The sequence below is a fragment of the Enoplosus armatus genome, chromosome 20, assembly GCF_043641665.1.
Source record: "Enoplosus armatus isolate fEnoArm2 chromosome 20, fEnoArm2.hap1, whole genome shotgun sequence".
Taxonomy (NCBI): Eukaryota; Metazoa; Chordata; class Actinopteri; order Centrarchiformes; family Enoplosidae; genus Enoplosus; species Enoplosus armatus.
The window spans coordinates 20,107,404-20,131,083 of record NC_092199.1 but is presented as its reverse complement, the minus strand read 5'-3'; the positions used below and the strand labels follow the sequence as shown (position 1 = coordinate 20,131,083).

General features: G+C 44.1%; 1 protein-coding gene across 1 annotated transcript in view; it reads left to right on the top strand.

The window, feature by feature from the left end:
• The first annotated feature begins 5,809 nt into the window (after positions 1–5,809).
• LOC139302901 (myosin-16) overlaps positions 5,810–23,680 on the top strand; it is a 48,512-nt gene continuing 30,641 nt past the window's right edge. Inside the window, exon 1 of the mRNA XM_070926547.1 lies at positions 5,810–5,932. Within this exon, the coding sequence (XP_070782648.1) occupies positions 5,849–5,932 (84 nt within the window). The 5' untranslated portion in view covers positions 5,810–5,848. The remainder of the gene's footprint in view (positions 5,933–23,680) is intronic.

The window sequence follows — 23,680 nt, the reverse complement described above, 5'->3', positions numbered from 1 at the left end:
CCTTAAAGTGCTCAGGAAAAATGGAAATTTGATCAACTGCTGATTGAGATCATGTGATAGGTGATAGGAACAAAAGCTCCAGACCAGCTACTAAATGGGCCTTGAGGTGATATTGTTTTGTCAAAAGTATTGGGGTTGATTAGCCACTAGAGGGCGACACATCTACTTCTAGGAGAACCTCGCCTTTGGGATCCAGGCACCGTTGACAAAAACTAAAACTTGTATCTACAGATGACCTCATGTAGCAGCACTGATGGAGCAGATACCGTGACATCTTTATCAACAGAAATGTGCCCCTCCAGAGACGTGTTTGTCATTTTCCATATTTCCCAGCCAGTTTCCACGCACTACATATTCCATTCTGCAGAAACGGGCCCACGTGATTGATGGAGATAATTGTCACGGCTATGTAAAGCTGTTGCAGAGCGGTCAGTCGCAGCAGGCGGGCACTCTGTCTTCCAGACATAGGATAACACATGCAGTCTGATTCATTACCCAGGGTTCAGCATGGCGGACATGTAACTCTACTGCTGTCTCTGTGGGGTTTGAAAAAAGTCCAGTGACGACGCGCAATGTAAATAGAACTTATCGTGGAGAGTATGATGCATTACAAGCTGTGTTATTACTGATACGCTGGCATAGGCCATTAGTCAGCCTTATGATAATATGAAATTCACTTCAGCGTTTCAGTCCATACATATTCTGCCACATTCCACTTAGTCATGTCTTTATTTCAGCTCCATAAAGCAATCGTTCAACATTTTTGTCTTCTTGCCAAGACTTCGGTGAGAGGATGGATACCACTCCTATGTCTGTCAAGTAAATATGAAGCTAAAGCAAGCAGTTGATAGCTTAGCTTAGCATAAAGACTGGAAACAAACTAGCATGGATCTGTGCAAAAGCAACAAATCACCTATCAGCAACTCCCAACGCTCAATTAACACCTGACATCTCGTTCGTTTAACTTGTGCAAAAACTGAAGTGTAGCACGACTCAGGGTCTATAGCCATGCTAGCAGCTCATGTGTGGCTGTACTTATGCGCAGCGGTGCTTTGGGTTAAACGCTAACGTCAGCATGCTAACATGCTCACAATGACAACGCTAACGTGCTGATGTTTAGCAGGTATAATGTTCACAATGTTCACCATCCTAGTTTAAAGTGTTAGCACGGCGCCATTCGCTAATTAGCACTGGGCACAAAGTAAAGCTGAGGCTGGCGGGAATGATTTGGTCATAAACCAAGGTACAGATCCAGAGTTGTTCATTAGTGTACTTCAGGGGTGCTGGTAGGTCAGTTGCGTTTCCAGGCTACCTGCTTCCCCGTTCCAGTCTTAATGCTAAGCTAAGCTGAATGGCTGCTGGCCGTAGCTTCATATTTAACATACAGAGTGGTATTGATCTTCTCAATATTTCCCAAAATGTTAGCCTATTCCTTTAACTCCACTATTAGAGACCTGCCTCCTCGCTTGATAGCGTGTAGCGCGATCCCTTTAATGCCTTTGTGAATTTAGACCACAATATGTGTGAAGTGTCATCCGATGCACATAACATGGCTGATAACAAGGGCCCACCCCCCCTCTCTTTTTTTAGGTGCCAAAGTTGTAATCTTTATGTCAAGATTCGGCTGCCAACTCGAACCTTTAATTAATCAAATTCCATAAACATGTGTCATGCACAGCCGCGAACAAGCTGGAGCAGGACAAAGGGAGCCGAGGTGCCCTCTCATAACTCTGATTCCAGATCAAAATCGGCCCCTCTCTCTCTTCTTTGCCTCTTCTTACAGTGGCAAAAGGATAGCTGATCCTGGATCTGCACCCAGGAGACAGCTGCGTATACAGTAGTCAGTGGGTACATACACAACAAAAAAAAGTCTATAATTACACTCTGATAGAAGGCAGCTGGATTACTGCAATTAACAGGTAAAAGCCAGTGGTTATCCTGCTGCTTCATGGAAAAGTGTTTTTCACTGCACCTTACGATCCTGAAATAAGTTTACTTTTATGTTCTGACAGGAGCAGCTCTGTACTTTACCGTGTTGTGCATTTAGCCCACAGCAAGGCGGATGGGTCAGATGAAATCCCCTAATTGTCACCACAGATGTAAAAAACACAAAGGGTGCACTCTTACGGTATGTTTGCTTTAGCCGAGAGTCAGTGGTTTGCAGCATTTCTCGGGGGTTATGTGGTGATGCATTCGCGGTGGTTGTGTCTGTGGTTGTCCACGGGCGACCACCCTCCCTACAGTAGGTGGCTTTCTCTGAGATGTGGCGTCCCGCCAGAGTAAATCCCTGCCAAAGATAAGCTCTACAAGAACGCTAAGGGTGCAATGGAGCAATTCCTCTTGAATCAGAAAAGCTCCTCTCACAGGAACAAGTGCTCCGTGAAAGGGCTCAAAGTAAGGGCCTGATTGGTAATAGCTCTTTCGTTGGGTCATTAGTTGTTCGAGAAGGTAGGAGTTGGTTTGGAAAAGGCAGCCTGGGAAACTGTCACTTTTAAGTACACTTGCTTCCCCCCCCACCAAGTACTGACGCTCATAATGTTTAAATAAGAGGTGAGACTGTTTAGTTGTCAGAGATAGACAAAGGAAATGCTCTGATATCGGTGAGATTTCATTTGAAGCGCAACAAGCAACAGGACGGATGGACATTTTGAAGCGGCATTAATCGGTTCGGCCACTTGGAGGCAGCGCAACGAGCTCTGAAACGCAACGATGACGGGTTGTCGCCTCATAAAGTTGACGTGGCTAACCTGCTAGCAGACGGCCGCACACTTGCTCGGCAGACGACGCAAGATTAGCATTCAGCTAGAGTCGTGTTTCTCGTCACCTGATGAATGTGAGTCCACTCTTCTTCTTTTTTTTAAGCTTTTCTCAACGCTGAGTGAAATATATAACTCTGTAGCTGCTAAATGCTCCACTCGGTTCTCGAGCTAGTCGCTAACATTGTCGGCTTTTTTACTGAAAACACAAAAGTTAGCCGCCGGTAAAACAAAAACAGTCACACTTGAACGCTCCATACAGCTGAGGGGAACTCCTAAAGTTGGGTTATTACTACTAGCTACCCCCCTTTTTCTGCCACTTGGGGAGCTAAAAAGAAGCCCTTTGATTGACATATTATCACGTTAGACGCTAGTTGGTCCCGCGAACGTGCCGGCAAAACAATCAATCAAGCAGTCGCTGTTTCTGGCCACCTGCAAGGCCGACGTTCATTCTCCTTTAAGCTCTTGTTTTGGTTTCCACCAACTCCAAGTGATCCCTTTTTACATCACACTTTACATTTGATCCTTTGCCAATATAGCATGTAGCTTTAAATTCTAAATGGAAGAAATAGAATTCTATTAAAAGCTGCGCTACTCAAAAGTCCCCTCTTTTTAGCCCATGCAAAGGTACACTACATGTATTTTTCTCAGGAGTTGGTGGTAAATATGGATATATATACATAAATGTAAAATTGAATCTACAACACAATGATGTGTGGGTGTAAATACTTTGACATCACCGTAGAAACATCTTAAAATCACAGGAAGTGCTCAAATATTGGCCTTTTCTCTGTGGATGTAGCCGTGGACCTAAATGGAAACCTAGCTATGACCTGCAGAGGTGCGACACTGCTGGGGGAAACTTCATACCGTATGTACAGGTAAAGAATAAATTGACTTTGACATACAGTGCAGGTTTTTTTTTCTTTCTTTGAGGTCAAATTCTTGAGCACCTCACACATGCTGACATCCGCTCCACTCAAAGCCAACCGTCATCTGATCCCCTGTCAGACAATAAGCCTGGTAAAAAAAATCCCAAGTTTCCACCGCCGGCCTGATTAAAAACTGAAATGACCCGTTCCCTTCATGCCCCCTCCTCCCTCCGAGATGAAACAAGATAAATTACCCTCTGCTGTCATTTTCCCTCTGTTGTAAGGTAAACATATCATTTTGCGCATGACTTCCTCCCGCCTGCAGCCAGTGGATGCCACAGATCTTTAGTGGGGAGATGGCTAACTGACACATTGGCACATGCAGGCAGACAACCAGGGAAATGAAAAGGGAAGGGTTAAGAATTAAGAGCGGCTCATTATTTGATGAATCCCTTTCTGAGGCCTGCTAATTCCACATGAATAATTTGATTTCACAGGCTTTAACAAAATACTGCCTCGGCACATTTTGTCTTTTTGTACAACCTGCCCCTTGTGGTTGTTGGAGGGACTTCGTGATGCCGTAGAGCTCGTTGACTTCCCAGGCCCACTACAGTCATTAAAATGCACACAAACACAAACCTCATAACTTATTGACAGCAACAAACCCAAACAAATTATAGGGGAAGCTTGCTATATGGGACTAGTGTCGTTAGCATTTAGCTCAAAGCACCACTGTGCCTAAACACAGCCTGGCAGAGCTGCTAGCATGGCTGCAGACAGTTTACATTTGGATCGGATTGTGTTTTACAGGTTATTTTGTATTATCAGTTATTAATGCTAGCAATTACTTTGAGGTACTTGGACTTGATGCACTCATTGCACTCACATTGCTGTAGGTTAAACTACATAATAATGTATAAGGTAGCATAAAGTGGCTCCACTGCAACCAGCTACAACATTAAAAGTCAGCTTTCTGTTGTTAACTGCAACAATATAATATAATATAGACAATACAAAGAGTGCAAAGGAACAAATATTGCATGGATATACATGAGGTGGGTGGTTATGTGCAGTATATGCATGGATACACACATATATATATATATACAGCATATCTGTCTTGGCGCACAGAGCCCTGCAGCACCTACCAGAGGGGAGAAGTTGGAACCAGTTGTGTCCAGTCTGTGATGGATCCCGCAAGGGGTGTTTCCTGCCTGTTTCCCTGACTCCGGAGATGTGCTGAGTCCTGAATGGAGGGCAGGTGGACGTCCTGACCGTCGCTGACCACACTGTGATGGATGTGCAGAGGACAGACCAGATGATCGAAGACTAGAACTGGACCTGGACCTGAGCTGGCACAGGAAGCACATCCTCTGCTGGGCCTCCTTGATGATGGAGTCCATGTTGGACACCCACTTTAGGTCCTGAGAGATTGTGAGAGCCAGAAACCTGAAGGGGGGGGGGGGGGGTGCAGTACAGTTAATTTAGTTGATAATAACTGACATTTTGAAAGCAGTTTTTTTTCTACTGTGCACTTACAGTATAAAGTACTTTTACTGAAGAAAAGTAACACTGAATTAGGTAATGATGGTATATGTTTTACCTGATTTAACATTTTATACTTCCTAGTCTTATTTTAGTGCAAAAAGCTTTTATTTTCCCTTTTTTCAGCTACCAAAAGAAGGAAGTCGTCAAATTCAGTCCTCTGTGAATTGTGTTTGACATATTTTGGTTGCAAATTAGCCCGCTTTGGAGTGTTATTTCTCTGGAATGTCCTTTTTTTAAGATGAGGTGTGTGTGTGTGTGTGTGTGTGTGTGTGTGTGTGTGTGTGTGTGTGTGTGTGTGTGTTGGTGGGGGTTGCATATTGTTCTGCTGGAGGCTGGCAGTCTGTCTCCCCGTGTTGTAGTGCTGTCAGAAAGTGGTGTGTGGCTTCAGGCAGGAGGGAGGAGAGGTGTGTGTATGCACGTGTGTGTGGTGTGGTGTGTGTGTGTGTGTGTGTGTGGGGGGGGGGGCTGTTCAAGCTGGTTCGTGTTTTCTTTTTGCTCGTCACCTCCCTCCCTCTCTCGGGGTCAGGTAGCAGGCGTAACACACTTTCTCACACACACACACACACACACCCCCTCCGTCTCTCAAGAGAGCGCGCACACACAGCACATGCTTCACTTCCTCCCCAGAGCCCGCTCGGGTGAAGACAGCATGGGCGGCTGTGAGCTGTGAGGATGGAGAAGAGAGTGTGTGTGATCCAGACTGACTTCCACCAGTACAGACCCACCATCGCTCTGCACGGCAGACCCCTGGCACATGTAAGAGACCTGCCTCTCCTCCTCTGACACCCCACCCCCCACTTTTTCTTTTTTTCCCCCTCCTTGGTTTCTCTCTCTCTCTCTCTGTGTTTTCACTCCTTCCCTTTCCCTAGTTCCATCTTTAGTCTTTATCTCCGCGTACGTTCTTCCCGGTTGGTTCCCTCTCCGTCAGTCTCCGTCACTGTGCTCTCCAGCTCCTCACTGCAGGGCCCTCGCCTCTCAGAAAGAGGAGCTTTGCTTTTTCAACAGGGGGCGTCAGAGTGTGCGGGATCATGCATTTGCACCGTAGGTGGCTGCTGTAATGTGCCGCCGACGCGCAGCATCTGTGTTATGTGAATTACTTTTCGGATTTTCTGGTTTCTGCAGAAGTATAAAATCCTATAGTTCCAGCTGTCAGTGGATCAGTTTTACAGGGTTGTTGTCATACACTGGCCTCTGACCACACACACACACACACACACACACTACAGAGGAATTCAAACACAGATAAGGATCAGAAAGCACTACAACAGTGAAACGTTTCTGAAGTACAGCTGACAGGAAAGCTGCATTCGTGGAGGTTAAAAAGAGGGCTTAAAGGAATAGTTCAAAATGATGGGAAATAATTCTCTTTTCTAGCCAAGAGTTGGATGAGAAAATCAATGCCACTCTCATGTCTGTCTGGTAAATAAGGCTGCGGCCAGCGTGCGCTTAGCTTAGCTTAGCGTAAAGACTGGAAATAGATGGAAACAGCTAGCCTGGCTTTGCACAAAAGGTCAAATGACGCCTACCCACACCTCTAAAACCGACTAATGAACGTTTTGCATGTATGTTTGTTTAATCTAAACACAACGGAGGAGTGCTGAAAGTGTTTCTTGGCGGGCAGCGGCAGCCAGCCCCGGTGACTTCTTGGAACCTCCGCTCGACCTCACACCTCCGTTCCTGGAAGTCACAGTGCCCGGCACCCGGATTAGCCTCACCAATTATCAAGTTACATCTCCTTTGTTTAAGAGACGTTGGCAGTCGGATTTTTTGGTTCGTCGAAAGGGCTAGCTGCTTCCACTCTTTATGTTAAGCTAAGCTAAGCTAAGCTATTCATTTTACATTTCCATCAGCCTCCTTAAGGAAGTTCCATGTTTCCAATGCGACCGAAAAATAATTAGTAAGCGACAAGGAGAAGATGTTTAGGGAGACACCTTGCATTCATATCAGTTCTGGCTGGAAGGTTTTCAGGACATTGTAGCGCTAAATACATCTATATTTTGTATAATATTATAATTCATGTTACAACTTTCATGCCAAACATTACAATAATTCAGTGTTTCAAGATTTGGACCATCATGGGAACTAAAGCAACCATTGGACCTCCTTAAGAATTCATTCATTTGTTAATTCAAAAAAACAAACCTAATTCTTCTCCCCAAATTTTGCACATTTTTTGTAACACACTGGTTAGTTTCACCTCTTTAGACCTTTAAAAATGATTCCAATGAGACAATGTGAGAAGGGAAAGTCTCTTTTTGCAGCTAAGAAGTATTTCCGTGTCAGGGGGGTTACAAGTGTTACAACCTGAACAACCTCTATTACACCGACTGTCCTCCAATATTTCAGTCCAATTTCCGATGACGAGCCCCTGCGCTGTGTCTTGCATGTTATCTGTCTGTCTATGATATATGACTGTGTGACTGAGCAGACCGTGATGGCTCTTTCAGATGGATCTCTTGCTCTTGTCTCCCTCTGTGTCTTCAGCTGGGTCAGCCAACATGGGCATGATGAAAAGCTGTGTGGGTTTTTTTCTCCTTTGATGATGCTGCATGTGGGCCATCATTAGGGGGTCAAAGAAAATACTTTGTGCGCGTCTTATCTCGTGATTCATTTGAAAGGTGCTAAATTGAAAGGAATCCCAGTGATTCACAGATAATACCATGTTTAGGTCTGTTATATTCAACATAACCACAGTCAGTGTTGTCTCTAATCTACTTGTGCTGCAGTCCAAATATGTCAGGTATTTCAATCGGCACTCTATCAGGACAGTAACTGGCACTGACGAGACCAGAACCCTCCCCTGCGCTTATAATGCCAACAGTTACAGTATAATTACCTTACAACAATCATGTCATTGATATGATTTGTGCGCTGGTGTTATTGTACCTGACCTGCAGCCAGTCAGCCACGTAAGTGCAAGTGAACTGTGAGGTGCTCCAGTGATCAAAGGCTGGCCGGGCCTTCCTCCATGACCTGGATCCAGAGTTCAGCCAGAGGCCGGGCTTCACCCAACCAGTCCATTCACCTGGGAGCAGTTTGCGCACACTGGAGTTTGGAGTTACGCTGTACAGCACAAAAACACTCCTCTGCAGAAATGCAGAACAGCAACCGAGCAGAAACAGGAATGCTCTATGTGATTGATGTGATGCACCAAAACCAGGTCCAGCCAATTTCAAACCCTCGATTCTGCGGGAGATGTTTTTGCTGCATACTGGGAAGGGCTCACAGTGGAAGAAAAGAAAAAAAGTATGTTTTATTTCTCTTACTTGGTTTAGCTAACATTTGGTGTTTGGAGCCGATCGCAACAGCATTTCAGAACAGTTAGCAGGGACGAACTTTGACAAGCAAATTTGTGCCTTCGACCAACCATCTTGACAGTGGTGCCTTTTGAGCGAATGGAGGGCCATGTTCCTGGGCAGTTAGCTCGTCAGCTACGGCAGTTTTGTTACCAACTAGCCTTGTGAATAGTCTTTTTCTGTGACCAGGCCATTAAATGTAGAACCTTAAACACAAACAAGGCTAACGGCAGATGCAGCTATAACACTCCTTGCCCGCGTCACATGTCGATCTTGCAGCAGCCATTACTTTCTTTGCGTGTAGGTGGTAATATCATGTGTTTATACTCCACATTTATCTACCTATATATCTATATCTATCTATATTCTCTTACAAGTTGGAAGTTTAGTGGCGGTGATGTAATGCGACCATGGTGTAGTTTGTTTATAGCCTAACATTAGCTTTTACTTCTGGTGATTGCCTTGGCTTTTTGTAGGGGGAACCAGGGCTATGCTAACCGCTAATGCCGCACTTCTATAGGTGGCGCAGTTTGGCAGGTCGCAACTGCCCTAATAATAACTGAACAGCTCCTCCTTGTAGAGAATCTGCAGCTTGCTAAAAAAAAAATAACATGCTGGTTTATGAGGTTTTTCAGTGTCAAGACAGTTACAGCCTCAAAACCAACAAACTCACAATTGGACATTATGCAAAGCGTTGAGCCAGGATCCAGACTTTGTGTAATGTGGACACCGAGTGGGATAATGTACACGGGTCTGTAGCCAGTAGCAGGTGTGAAGAGGAGTTGAAATGGTGAACAGCTGTTCAAATAAAAGAAAGGAATGGAGATCATAGGATTAATATCCCAGTTACCTCCACTCAAACTAGGAATGCCAGGAATAGAAGATGGGGGGGGGGGGTTCTTGGGAAATGAAAAAATGTGAAATAAACACGTCATATTTGAAAGTCACTAGAAACAGTTTTTACAGAGCCGTGAATCAGACAGTTGGAAAGTTTGTTTTACTGGGAGGAAAGGAGCAGCGTGTCTGTTTTTGCTCTGCAGGTTTGATCGGACAAACATCTCTGAGCTTCAAGTCAAAACACGAAAACTTTGTTCAACTGTAGCTCGCATCCATCACGCGAAGAGGGATTGCGCTGCAACAAAAGGGAGCATTTCATTTTGCGCCGTCTCAACAATAGGCGCTGGCTTAAGCGGCTGATCCCTGTGATCCTGCTAAAGGTGAACCATTGATGTGTCACATTTATCTTCCTCTGCTTTTTTTTTTTTTGGCATCAGCCTGCAGATTGATGTTGAGTGCGACGGTAAATCCTGCACTGACAGGTAAATATGTTGTGTTTTTAAGCTGACTATAGGCAAAAGGAAGTTCAGGTGTGTCAGCAGGCAGATCCTCATGGCGGTTAAAACACACATGTCCTAAATCTTATTTGGACAACATGGCAATTACCGCCGCACACTTAAGAAAGATGATACCACATTTCCCTGTCTAATTTCCCCTGCTGACAAACTGTACAGTTTGTCAGATTTGAGGGGTAAACTCGCTGTCAGGGTTCAGAGAGCTGAGCTAATGACGGCTCTTTTCCAACTGCACAGATACCGGCGCTCAAGCAGCAACAGGTTTTTCTGTGTGCGTGTGTGTGTTCTGCCTGTCTTTCTGTAACACAGCTTTCCCTTTTAAACCTCCTCTTCCTCAGATCTCACTGCGGAAAATTAGCTCACATCTGTTTTTCCAGGGAAGGAAACCACATTTTCTTGTTTTGGTTTGGAAGTAAAGCCAGAAATCACCAGTGGTATCTTGTTAGGTGTGGAGAAGAATAAAAGAAATACTGATTGAATGTGGCATGAGGCATACATGCGGGCAATTGCTGCTTTGCAGGACACATTACTTGCTTTGGATGGTGCGTTTAGGTCAAGGTTGGTTGGTTGCTCTGGAAAATGCATTACATTTGGGTGTTTATGGCCATCACAAGGCCTTGAAATGTAAAGAATTCTGTGCAGACAACACACGGACCCGGGTCCATTTCCATGCCTATGACACAATATCATATGGCCCAGCCCACGCTGTTACTCACGTTCAGTCTGCCTCTGATGCTTTCCTGATATCCCTTCTTAATCATATACTTGTTTTAAATGACCAAATCCATTGTATTCACGGCATCTTCCTTCGTCTCTGACTATCCTGTCATTAAAACTTTATATGGCGCCCATTTCACTACAATTGAGTTGTGCAAATACTTCGGATTTTGGCTTCATGTACAAGGTTTAACCTCCAAATTATTAAAGATTGAACAAGGCTGCATTAACTGATTGTTTTGGCCCCTTGGGGACAGCAGAAAGACTTTCTAAACACAACATTTCACACAAATTATCACCTTATATAGTTGATATAGCAAAGGTGTTAGCAAACAGTGGCTTATTGACACATCCAGAAGACAGGGAGCAACATTAGCATTCATGTATGAACTCGTTTTTGGTCTACACCAACTTCTGAGGGAATTATTCGCTTCAGCTGCTAAATGCTCCACTGTGTTTGCTAGCTAGTTGCTACCATTGTCAGCTGTTTGGTGCTGGTCAGGTAGTGTGTAATAGGTTTATTAGTTTATCTGCTGGAATTAACACTGATGAGAGCAGCAAGAGTAAATCAAAACAGTGAAGTTGCGGGTTTTAAAACCAAAACAATGCTGAAAGTTGCTAAAAAAAAAAGCTATTAGGAATAGTATAGGAATAGGACGATAACGCTCACTGGGTTCATCACTACAACTGACCCCTTTCACATTACTCGTAATCACGTGATCCACTGTTGATATAAGAATATGGCATTACAAAAAGACTTTTATGTTTGCACTTGACCACAGAGACGCTTTGTACTGTCACGCTGCCCCATCATCACGTCAGCAGTTAAACCCTAAGGAATAACTGTGTCATGATATCCACCTAAAGCTCCACTAGCTTCCAAGCTACCTCACAGCTCTTCTCTCGTTTGAACAACAGTACACTCTTAACAGTCTAATCACCTAACCTTAGCAATTCCCATATGTGTGCACCAATCTTGGCAGCAGAACTAGTTTCAGGTACCTTCCAAATGAAATGAACTGTAAACTGCCCTCAAGCTCGATCCTTTCACTATGCCACAGAACCTTATATTAGTTATATCAGAAACTCACTGAATGCATCAGTTAATTTTTCATAGATCCTTATTTTATATAAACCACTCTTCGCCACTTACCACCGTAAAACTCCGGATCAGTTTATGTCCCAGTGTGTACCGAGCATTGTTGTGTTTACGTCAGTCTGTCAGGGGTTTAAACTGTGAGTCTGGTCGACTGGTGAGCTGATAAGGGCGAAGGTCTCAAGACTAGTTCTACCCCAGCAATAAAGTGCAGCCGGTATACCAGCCGCATCTTTACATTACCGTCTGCCTCTGATCACCTAAACACTCCTGCCTTTCATCTTTGGCCTCTGTACCACGTAGTGACCAGGTCCGGGTGGGAGAGCACTTACAGTTCAGAGTGTTTGTTTTAACTGGCTTGAGGTGCCAGAGTGGTGGAGTTCACTGCACAAGGAATGCTAAAAAAAAAAGAAAACTGCTTTCAGACTGCCTCGCGCGATTGTTTCAATGTCCCTGCATTATTTATTATCTTGTCCTGTTTTGGCAGATCACGGCCATCTGGTACCAACTGCAAAAGGTTCAGGCTAAAACTAACCATAAACGCCTTAGGAAAAGTATTCAACCAAGGTCTGGCATTACGGTAACTCCCCCTACGTTGCTGCAGAGCCGTGGAAAAGATCAGGGACGATTAAGGGTCTATTTAGCAGCCATTTGCAGCAAAATACATAATGAAAAAAAAGCTAGTGTCGGTCCTGTTCTTTTAAAAAGGTAGATGGCAGATGGTGTAATAATTTTAAAGGTCATGGCACAATAAATTCCAGCATGCTGTAATCTGCAATCAGACTATATTGGTGGAGGAACAAGCGGAACTTGGATTGCTGTCTACTGCAGTGTCTTTTTTGATAATACTGCTGGGCAATGCCAAAATTCAAATTGAAATTTATGGCTTCAAAGCTGCGCTAATCAACAAGATCTTATTAACAATGGATCAAATGGGTATGTGTGAACTCAAGACGGGAAACCACAGAACATGACCTCCCGGTGCGGTTGTTCCCTTCGGCTCCGTGGAGGGCTTTGGCGTCTTTCAGCTCATTGTTTTGCTTCTTACGGCGAGCGCAACTTTACCGCTAAGGTTCAGTCTCGTCGCCCTTGGCAACCTCGTTCTCGGGCCGCAGCGGGCACAACTGTCTCCAGCAAAAATATACCTTATGAACCCACTGTTCACTAATATATAACTACACCAATATTGGACTTGTTGCCATAAACGTGACTCCTAACGAATGCTATTGTTCTGTGTCTGCGTAAATAGGCAACTGAAGTAAGCTTCAGGTACGACGGCTTGTTGGTTGATGTAGTTGATGAATTTATTACAAATGTGTCTTAATTTACTACTACTGCTAAAACCCATCCGGTATGAGATATAGGGTTACCAGTAATCTCAACCATGGTGTCATAATGAATTTGTCATTGATATATTTATATTTCTTATCTTTCTTATGCCTGCCTGGCCGGAGGTGGCAAACCTAGTTTTTCCTCTCTGGCTCCAGACCCTTCAGCAGGAATGCAGCTGCACGGGAAGAAAGTTTGATATTGTTTTAGTGAAAGGAGGCCAGTCCGGAGAGAGGGGAGGAAATGTGGGCACATGTGCGTGTGTTCATGCATGCATGTGGATGTCTTTTAGGAGGGCAAAGTTCTTTGACAGAGTGTGTGTGTTTGTGTCAGAAGTGGATGGAGGAGAGAGGGGAGAGTACAGTGCAGACTCCAGACAAAAGTGAACAAAAAGTGAGAGAGACTCAGTCAGAGAGCCAGCCGAGCCGAGCCGAAGTATCAGGCTTTCTTTTTTTTTTACGTGCGTGCGTGTGTGTGAAGTGTTCCAGGTCGTGTCTCTTGTCGCTGCAGCAGCACTTTCACACACACACACACACACACACACACACACACACAGGAGCAGCAGCAGCAGCAGCAGCAGCAGCAGGCAAGGATGAGGGAGAGAGAGGAGCTGAGGAGAGCCATAGAGCAGAGTGACCGACTCCTCTCCAGGGTCCACCAGCTAGAGGAGCAGAACACCCGGCTCGACAAGGAAAAGAATGAGGTGGCCACTAAATACCGAGCTGTAAGTCTGCCGCTCTGCTGCATCTTTGCCTCTCCGTCTCTTTTCTCAGTTTTTCCCTCTTTTGTTTCACTAACTTGACACTTAAGAACTCGCATGATGATGATTTGCGATTCCGCCTGAAATTTCTGCTCGATAAGGGATTCCGAACACGGTCATTATACCAACCCACGGGTTGGATGAAATTAAGTGGATAATGATACCCTAGCTGGAGGCGGGAGGGGGGGGGGGGGTGCAGCCACCATGGCAGTCGCTGTGTTCGAGCTTGTTTTAATGCTGTGTTTCTCTCTGTGGGTTTTTTTCTTTTTTACTGCTGTGTTGCTGACCATTTTCCAGCTGATCGTTTTATTGAGAGAGTACAGAGTGTGTTTTTTTATTTATTTTTTATTTTACTGAGACTGCTGTCATACTGCTGTGAGGCACCATGCTGTTTCCTGGCCTGAGGCGCGCTTGTATGACTGATCGGTTTACAGCAAGGAGGACTGCTTGAGTGGCACATCCCCTTCAGTTGGGAGGAGGTGTTACCACCAAGTTTTATTGTGAGTACTACAAAACCCAAAGTATTCAGTCCAAAAATGCACAGCACATTTAAATTTGATTGCGGAAAAGATCCAGGTTTTTAGTCTGGCCACTGGTTTTTGAGAACAACTGCAAAACAATGCTGTTTATGCATTGTAATGAGAACTTAAAGCTGCACGAACCAATAATTTCATATGAACAACAGACCAAATAACAACATGTAATGTAAAAAGGGGGTGACCAAACAGAGAATTATCACCAAACTCCTTTAGCTTTTAGCTTCTTTCAGCTTATTGTTTTTGGGGGTTTTTTCCGGTCTGCAACGTTACTGTTTCGGTTCAGTCTTTTCCACTCTCATCAACCTGCTTCCAGCCAAAAGCAGGCAGCTTTTGTTTCTCCCATTATACACTAACTGACCTGACAGACAAAGTTAGCAACTAGCGGGTGTAACAGTGTAGCATGTAGTAGCTTAGGAGCCAAATATTACCCCATAGGTGTTGGTGGAGACCAAAACAGAGCTAAAAGGAATGAATGGAGGGGTGAATGTTGGACTTTGTGACCAGTTTTTGAAGATTTACGTCTTCACTGGAACAAAAGGGCAGAGGGATGAGGGCCACAGGCATATAAGGAAAGTCAAAAAGTACAGAGAGACTTTTGTAAAATAAGCTAAGCTAAAAAAAGGTCCTCTTACTAACTTTCGAACCTTTTACCTGCATCTCAAGGCCTTCATATGGTTAAGAGAGATGGCTCAGTTCTCGTCACATGGCCTCAGTGTGGAACTTCACGGCCAAAATTTCCATTAGATAGCTCTGCCAGCTAGTAAATGGATCTTTGGAGCTCAGGTTATTTTGTTATGTGTTCCCAAAAGGTCAAGAAGGAACTGTCAGTCAATTCATCAATCAAACAATCTATTGATATGACCTTCTAACAGTACCTTTTTTTGAGGAAAGGACTCCATGCTGCAGTTGAATTATTGCATAAAAGCATATCCATCTTATAACCTGCTTTGTCTGTTCTCATAGCAGAGACCAGCGCCCAAATCTTTGCTAAATGAAACAACTTAAATCTTGTTGCCAAAAGAAAAAAAAAGGGAAATTCTGTTGTGTGGTACTCACACCTTTTACCCACTTGAAAGTGAAGACTTAAACATTTAAAAGCACATAAAACTGCTCTCCATATTGCAGTTTTATTCAGAGACTCATTCAACCTCAAGATAACTTCTGTGCCGATGATAAGTAATAGTTCTGTTAGACCAGTTGTCTCATTTTCCAGGGAGTGGATGTGCCATTTCAGAGTGAATTTAGGGTTTAGTGTGAGAGTGTGGAGCGGGCCCTGTTGTTGCCAGTGTTTATGGAAAGCGCTCCGGGGTTGCCCACGGGATTTTGGTCATTACTGGTGCAGAATGCCTTAGCAGACTCCTCAGACAGCTGCAGTGGAACACATCGTAAAAAACGCCTCCAGGACTCGGACGGCGACTCTCGTCACTCAGAATTTTACTGCCGTCTGGACATGACAAACTCATGTGTCACTGCGGACCTTTAGCAGGTGTCGCCTGCACTGCCAGTTTGTTTGAGTGGATTTCTGTACGGTAACTTAGAGCTGATGATCATAAACCAAATAACTACTGTTAGAAACCCCTTAACTTGAACTTTTTCCTTACTGATATCATAACAAATCAGCCTATAAAGTGAGTTAAGGTGGGTTTAAAATCACTGCAACTCTTGTTTTTCCTCTACAGCCCCAATTCTTCCAAATACGTATTTTATAAAGTCTTTTATTTCAGTAGAGGTAAAAGTGTTAACACTATAATTCCCCTTTTTTATTACCCTTTTACAGACAAAAAAATCGAAATCACCAGGTGTGCTCTGGCTGCGACTGTGTCTTTTCTTCACTGCTTGGATTAGCCAACCATAAATAATGAAGTTAATCTGTGGCGGAGACAGATCAGCCAGCACAATTCATACCTTGGAGCCCCTTCTGATTTGACTGCAGTGAGGAAATGTGACCCCTTGTCAGAGCTATTTAGTGCTGCTGCTGCTGCTGCTGCTGCTGCTGCCTGTAGGAAGCCTTCCAGTTTTCCAGGGGAAGTTTGTCCCCGTTCCTTATTATCCCATCGTTTGCCGAGGCTGGAGGGAGACTTCACCCGTCTTTCATCAGGGATACGATGAATTCCTGCTTGTTAATCAGCCTTGATGCACCGGTGCTCCGTTAGGTCAACACTGTCATGACGCACACTCATGACATTTGTTTGATTTACTGTTTTTAAACGTGTGAAAAGTAATTCCTATCACATTCCTATCAAACTACCTACTCCAAAAATAAGAGAAAAAAAACTACTATATCAATAAAGTGATACAATCCAGGCTGTGAAAACATTACATTTTTATACGAAACACCTGGTGTTATGTAGGTATGTTGCTCTCTGGTTCACTGGAGGCATCTTATGGTTCCAATTTTACAATTCCCGAAGATGAGGTGGGTAGTTAGCGTAACATGACGAAGAGTATATATCAGCGCTAGAGACTCTGTGAAGATGTACATAGGCACAGCAGTGCTTTGAGCTAAATGCTTCAGTGACGATGCTAACACGCTGATGATCAGCAGCTATAATGTTCACCATGCTCACCATCTTTAGTGTGTTAGCATGCTAACACTTGCTCATTAGCGTTGAACACAAACTACAGCTGAGGTAGATGGGAATGTCATTTGTTTTTCCAGGTATTTGGCTATAAACCAAAGATTGGACAAATTAAAAAATTTGACCTGATGATGGCGCTAGATGAAAAGTCTGGGGTACACCAAAGTTACATATCATCCTGATTAGGACAAAAATGTCTGTACTGAATTTCATGGCAATCTATCCAGGAGTTGTCGAGACATTACGCTAAAAAAACCAAAATAGTCGACTTCATGGTGGCACTAGAGGAATCAAAGTCATCAGAATACATCGTCTGGGAACCATGAACACGTGTACCGAATTTTGCGCCAATCAATACTGGAGATGCTGAGATACTTCAAGAGAAAGGTTTGACCTGGTGGGGTTCATCCTCTGGGCACCATGAATATCATGGCAATCCACTTTGTAGTTGTCAAGACATTTCACTAAAAACCACAAATGTCAGCCTCATGGTGGTGCTACAGGGTAAGTAAGGGCATCACCAGAGTCAGTAGGATTTGTTGTTTTGGGGACCATGCAAATCTGTACAAAATTTCACGGCAATATATTTCAGATATTTCACTGGACAACAGTGGTGGATTCACCAGCCAACATTGCCATCCCTAGACATGCCACTAGCATGGCTAAAAAGTGCCACCAAGGGGAAAACCTCCAGCTGAAAGAGACGTGACAGTACCACCCACTCTTTGAGGGGAACGCCTCATATTCAGAAGTGCAGAGCAAAAACGCCAATAAAAAAACACAGACAATAAAACTCAATGAGGAATTTGAGGATGACCACTGCAACGGGTAAAAGAAAAAGATCTGCTTCTGCTGTTGTTCCAACCGTCTTTGGTACAAATGGTTATAAACAGAGAAAAGTCCACTATTTACCCCTCAATTATTGCAAATGGGAAATAAATGTGGAGTGTTCCCGCAGAGCTATCCAGATGCCCCAGTTGTGCATGTGGAAAAACTTTCAGTCTGGACTGGCTCTGAAGTTTCTGGGGCCCAAGGCAAATTGTGGGACAAAAGACTGGCAGGGAGAGATGGATGAGGGTGGAGAGGGGAGGAGGGAGGAGGGTGAAGAGAGGCTAGGGAATGGAAGACCGACTTGATGTTCAAGGGCAAGGGGAAGGAAGCAATTGAACGTATGAACAAGTTGGTCGGGAGAGATACACTCTGAGGTGAGTTTTGGGTGAGAGTCAGGCAAAGTTATGTAGAGACTGTCGGATTGGCCGCATGGGAAGAAAGGAAGCTACTGACTGCTATATCTGAGGTTTAAATTCAAGCAAATGAACACGATCGACTGCGACACTGACGTTTAAAATGCGTGCTCCCCTCATAGAAAACGCCGCCGCAATATCAAAACAAGCACTTCCTAAACTAGCAGCCAGCCACCAGGGGCGATTGAGATGTTTTGGCTTCACTTTTGGGATAGTCTCGCGTAGCCAGACCTATCTCCAGACTTTGTTTTAGCGCTGTACAAAAGCAGCTACAGGCTTTGCTTTTTGGGGAGCCGTCATGCCGCTGTGCGTGCAAACCTGCAGTGGCAATCTGTGGAAAATTGTCCTGTATGTTGCAGCTGCCGTCCAGAGTAGACGAGTAAAATACAACAGAGAGCGGACAGGCGAAACGAAAGTCAAATGTCTGGAGCAGAAGGCGACGAGCTACTCCCTCGAAGTGGATCATCATCAGTTGTTTGGAAGTATTTCGGATTTAGGGCAAGTGATGTTAAGCAAGAACAAATCATATGCAAAGAGTGCAAAACACCTGAAACTGCAGTGCGATGAATGCGTGAAGGCTAAGAGGATAACGTCGCTAACCGCTCTGAATCCTCGTCCGTGTCCACTTTTGGTACAATGTTATGCACTGTGAATAAGGACCAGTCTTTCATGCATTAGCAGGAGCAAAACAATCAATGAATAATTGTGATTAATAATCGCGATCTCAATAAGGATCAAAACAATCGTGATTATCACTTTGGCCGTGATCGTGCAGCCCTAGTAGCAGCATGACTGCAAGGAGGGCGATGCTGGTTGTTCAGTCGGTCCAACGCTTTAGTGCGGACTGAAAATATCTCAACAACCACTGGATCGGGTGCTTACAGTCATGCCGCCATGCAGACATTAGCATTTAGCTCAAAGCACCGCTTGTGCCTAAGCACAGCCTGGTTGGTATTTAACAAGACTCCAAGGTAGATGTCTTAAAGCATCCGGCCGCTGAACCCACAACCTCCTTTCCTCCCCTCTGGTCTTATCACTCATCTTGCCTTTAGGATGTTAAAAAGGCAGCTGGCAATTACATGCCAGGCTTTCTACCTCATAGAGGTGCTCTGACTCTCACAATATGGGTTGCGTTTAGCGTGGAGCAGACAAACATAGTCAAACATCATCTGTGTAACCGGAGGGCTTTCCTGCATTGCTTTCATCTACAGTAACCATGTCCTTCCTTTACCTTATAACTCTGTAATCACTATCAACTGCAATTCAGACCTTTCTGATGAAATGAATGAATAAGACTTTGTGTAAACAGGAAATTGGCCTTCCTTTACAATGTTTCTTGGTGCCACGCCTCAGAGTTGGAACGATGAAAAGCTGATACGTGTTTGAGTCAGTCCCTCACGTCTGATTCACTGGCAGCCTTCATGTCAGATATGAAAGTGTTGGTGTCGGACATGAGTGGTGGTGTCTGGAGAGCCAGCCTGGGCGAGCTCAGTGTCTCTTGCTTCTCCAGCTCGAGTGGGAGTTACATGAACAGATCTCTCTGTGCTGCCTCTCCGCACAAGCACCCAGACCACATTGTCAAAATAAAACAATCTGAATTCTCAGAAATCCTGTGTTTTCATATTTCTTTTTTTTTTTTTTTTTTTGGTGACTGGATGCCTTCCATGGCTCAGTGGCATTGGCAGAGTACTTATCCTAGCTCACATAGCTGTGTCCACTTTTGGGCAGTTTCGGATTAAGTGTTGTTCTAGCTTTATATAATCTATAAAGGTCATGCCTTCGGTTTAGAGTGAGAATCACTATTGCTATCATACGCTGTACAATGAATGACCTGTTGGTTTGGGTCATTTGTATACAAAACTTGGTCGTAGTTTATGGATATTCATATCGTTGCACTTGCATGTTGGTTGCCATTTTGGCACAAATGTTGCACGCAGTTTCTGATAAAATGGACGGCGAATACGTGCTCTCAAATCTGCACATTCTGTACATGCTGACATAACAAAAATAAAGTGCACTGGACAAAAGAATTTAACTAAGAAAGGTCCACTTCCTAGATTTTCCTGTAGGTTTCAACTGCCATGTCATGGCCTACATTGTGATGGACCTGACCCAAGTATGACAAGTCCATCTGCTGATAAAGGTTTTGAGGGGTGTGGTTGAAGATTCCATACCATGGTACCATTTTATTTGTATAGCGCCAAATCAGAACAAAAGTCACCTCATGACACTTTAAATGTTATCATCTATCTATCTGCCTGAAGAAGACCATGTGATATGGTCAAAAGCCCTTGGAAATCCTTGAGTTGAGATTGTTTTTTCTGCATTTTTTTAAGTTTCCAAGGTCAAGAATGAACCAGATTTATGACTACCAACTATTACTTCCAAGGTTCCGATTTAAATTATTTAAATTGGCCATCTCAAAATGTTCTAGTATTGAAAGTGCAAGTTAATTATGAATGTCTAAATATCTCTATTTATTTATCAAGTGGGATGTATTTAAAGTCTATTTGTTTTACTACTTTTTTCTGCAATGGCCAAATTTCCTACAGGATTATTGAGTTCCATCTGACCTTAATCGTCATCCCATTTCGCGACCCTGCTTAATGTTCACTCTAGATATGGAAATGCTTTGTCTGGTCTTTGTGGGTCTCGGTGACTTCATTCAAGAAAAAACATCCATGCTTGAGTCTAAAGCACAATATGCCTCGTTGTTCTTGCAAAGATGAATGCCATGGCATTGTGGTGGGGGGGGGCGATGTGGGCGTGGGCGCACAAGACATGTATGTCAATTATAACGTAGACAGAGTAGAAAAGGCATCTTTGACTCTGGAATACTACCCTTGTTTTCTTGTCTTTCTGTGGTGTGGCTTTGATGGCACAGCTGAGGGCTGCGCTTCTGTGGCAGAACGGCACGACGTTAGAGGCTTTTCTCCTGACCTGACACCCTACACCAACCCGCTATCCCTGTGGGACACCTTTGGATCCCCCCTGAAAGTGGGGAGAGCCACCTGTTTCCGGGGGGGGGGGGGGGGGGGTGGACTACAGTGAGGAAAGAAGGCAGGAGAGAAGGTCGTTGTGGTAAAATACAGTCTAAGAGTGGACCGAGCAGTGGCTACCTGCATAGGGTTACGAGTGGCAGCAGCAGGCTGTGGGCAGGCTGGAAGTACGTACGGAGATGAATGGTTGATTGAGAGGAGAGAAAGAACAAGAGAGAGGAGGGAGAAAAACAGAAGCAAAGGCTCGCAGAGAGGATTGAGAAAAGGGAAGGCTGACAGATTGAGTTGCGTGAGAAAGGCAAAGAAAAGGTGAGCAGAGCTGCCAATGTGTTGCGAGAGAGAGGATCTGCTGGGAGAGCACAGATCGGAGCACCATCAGTGAGGAAATTAGCACTGTTCCTCCTGCTGAACCCCATCTGGAACAACCAGAGCAGTTGTGCGCCAAGAAAAGAAAAGAGACAGAGAATAAGAGAACACAGAGCAGACCAGGGCGGGCGAGTTGCTACACTGCCAAACAGGTGAAGTCAGCGTGTAGACTGGAGGACGTATCAAGATGATGTCTGCGAGGCGCCGTCGGCCTTGCCACTCCCTCTCTGATGACTCCGAGGAGGCCAACGGAGACCATGCAGATCCTGGACCAGAACCCGAACCCGAAGAGCTGGATTGGGATAGCTATAGCACCACACTGGAGCACAGATTAGCAGCTGTGGGTAACTCTTGTTGGTTTATATATGCAGTGTGTGTAACTGTGGAGTCTACATACTGTTTATTTTGGCAAGAAGGTTCTGGAAACCAAACCAATTGTATTCATTCTGGTGAAACTAAACCACAATTGGCCATTTTTGCAACGGATCATTTGGGAAAAGCAGGGGTGTTGCTAATTAACGATTAGCTCTGTCCTAGTCAAGTAAACCATGGTGTGCCAGGACCCTGAAGCCTAAGTAGCTAATTGGAATTCAGCCACCATTCATTGTACTATTTACACCTGCACCAAAATGACAAACGTTTGAGCATGAATGTTTCGCTAGGTTGAAAATCTGGAATTCCCAGTCAAAATATGAACAGCGAGGATGTAAATCTGAAAAATTAGCCAAGCTAAATTTGTCCCATTTTTCTATCTGTATAAACTAAAGGAACAATTTGCATTGATACGCTAGCTTGCCGGCCTCATCCTAGCGAGCTTCGACCTAGTCTAGCTAGCCTGCGCTCTGTTAATTCATTTATTTTTGATATTGTGCTCCACAAAATTGGTTATTACACCATAATTGTATAGTGTACTGCCATGAAGTGTTAAATCACTTGCTAACACTAGCATACACAGAGGGAAGGAAGTCCCGCGAAACAACGGAAACAGACCATCATAACCAGGCAATGCTTGTTGTACAGTACTACTTTGCATACTGCGCAAAATGCCGTATACTTAGTGTCACCAACCTTCAGGTAACGCTAATGTGAATGGACCCTTCTTTTTTTATAGCAACAGGAAAAGGCCCAGGTGTATTCACTAACATTATTGATGGCTCCAGACCATACAGGGTGTTGCAATAAGCGATGCCAGTGAGGAGGCGTGTGTACCAGGGCTTTGAAAACACCTAAATGGAATTCAGCCATCATTAGGTTATTGATGGCACATTTTCCTGCAGTGACATCTCAAAATATTTTTTTCTGCCTTGTCATACCTGCTAACACCTGAAAGTCATGAAAGTGTTAAAAAAAAAAAGGTGCAAATGACTTAACACAAGGGGGGCGAAAATGATTCAAGGAGGTTTCATAAAAAGGCAGGGAAAGAACTCAGACCAAGTACTTTTATGGAAATTAAATGCAGATGGAAATGTGGTCGTCTGATCATTTCACAAATGCCCAGATATTTGGGTATGCTATTAGCTCGTTCCAAATGCCTTGCCCATGATGACTGGTCCGTAAGAAAGTAACAGTAACCAGAGCAGGCTCTCACAATCAGGTCTCTTTCACTCCCCTTATGGAGGGCTGTTGACTAAGCGATGTGGCGTTTGGTAGAACTTGCTTATCAAGTCAGCACGGTGCGTCACTGTGCTGGCTTTTCAGCCGTGCTATATTAAAAGGCGACTGCAAATTGACAAAGGGAAGGTTTCTTCCGACTTGAAGGAGGATAAGTTTCATCTTGTGGCACAACCTGCGGTAAGATCCTCTTTGTATGTACTAATTGTCTCTATCTGTGCTTCAGCCGCTTTTATTCAGCTAATCCCTTCATATTGGTGTTTTATCCCATAGCTTTTTACTAATTCTCTCGTTTTTTTCCCCCCCACCTCATTTGACCTCACTGCTTCTCTTTCCTTTTACTCTGTGAACTAGTTAATCCTCCCCGCCAAAATGTATATTTACAGTTTGACTATAGTCATGTTAAGACAAAATGAAACAGCAGAGATATTATTATGTTAATGAACAAAGCAAATAAGAGTAATACCGGAATTCAATGCAACCATTCAAGCAAAAGATTACAAATCTGAGTAATTTCCCATTGACAGAAATTGCAAAAAAAAGGGTTTAAAGATGGAATTCATTCATTTTCTAACGTTAGGAAATCTAACAAAAACTAGATTCAGTGCAGCACAAA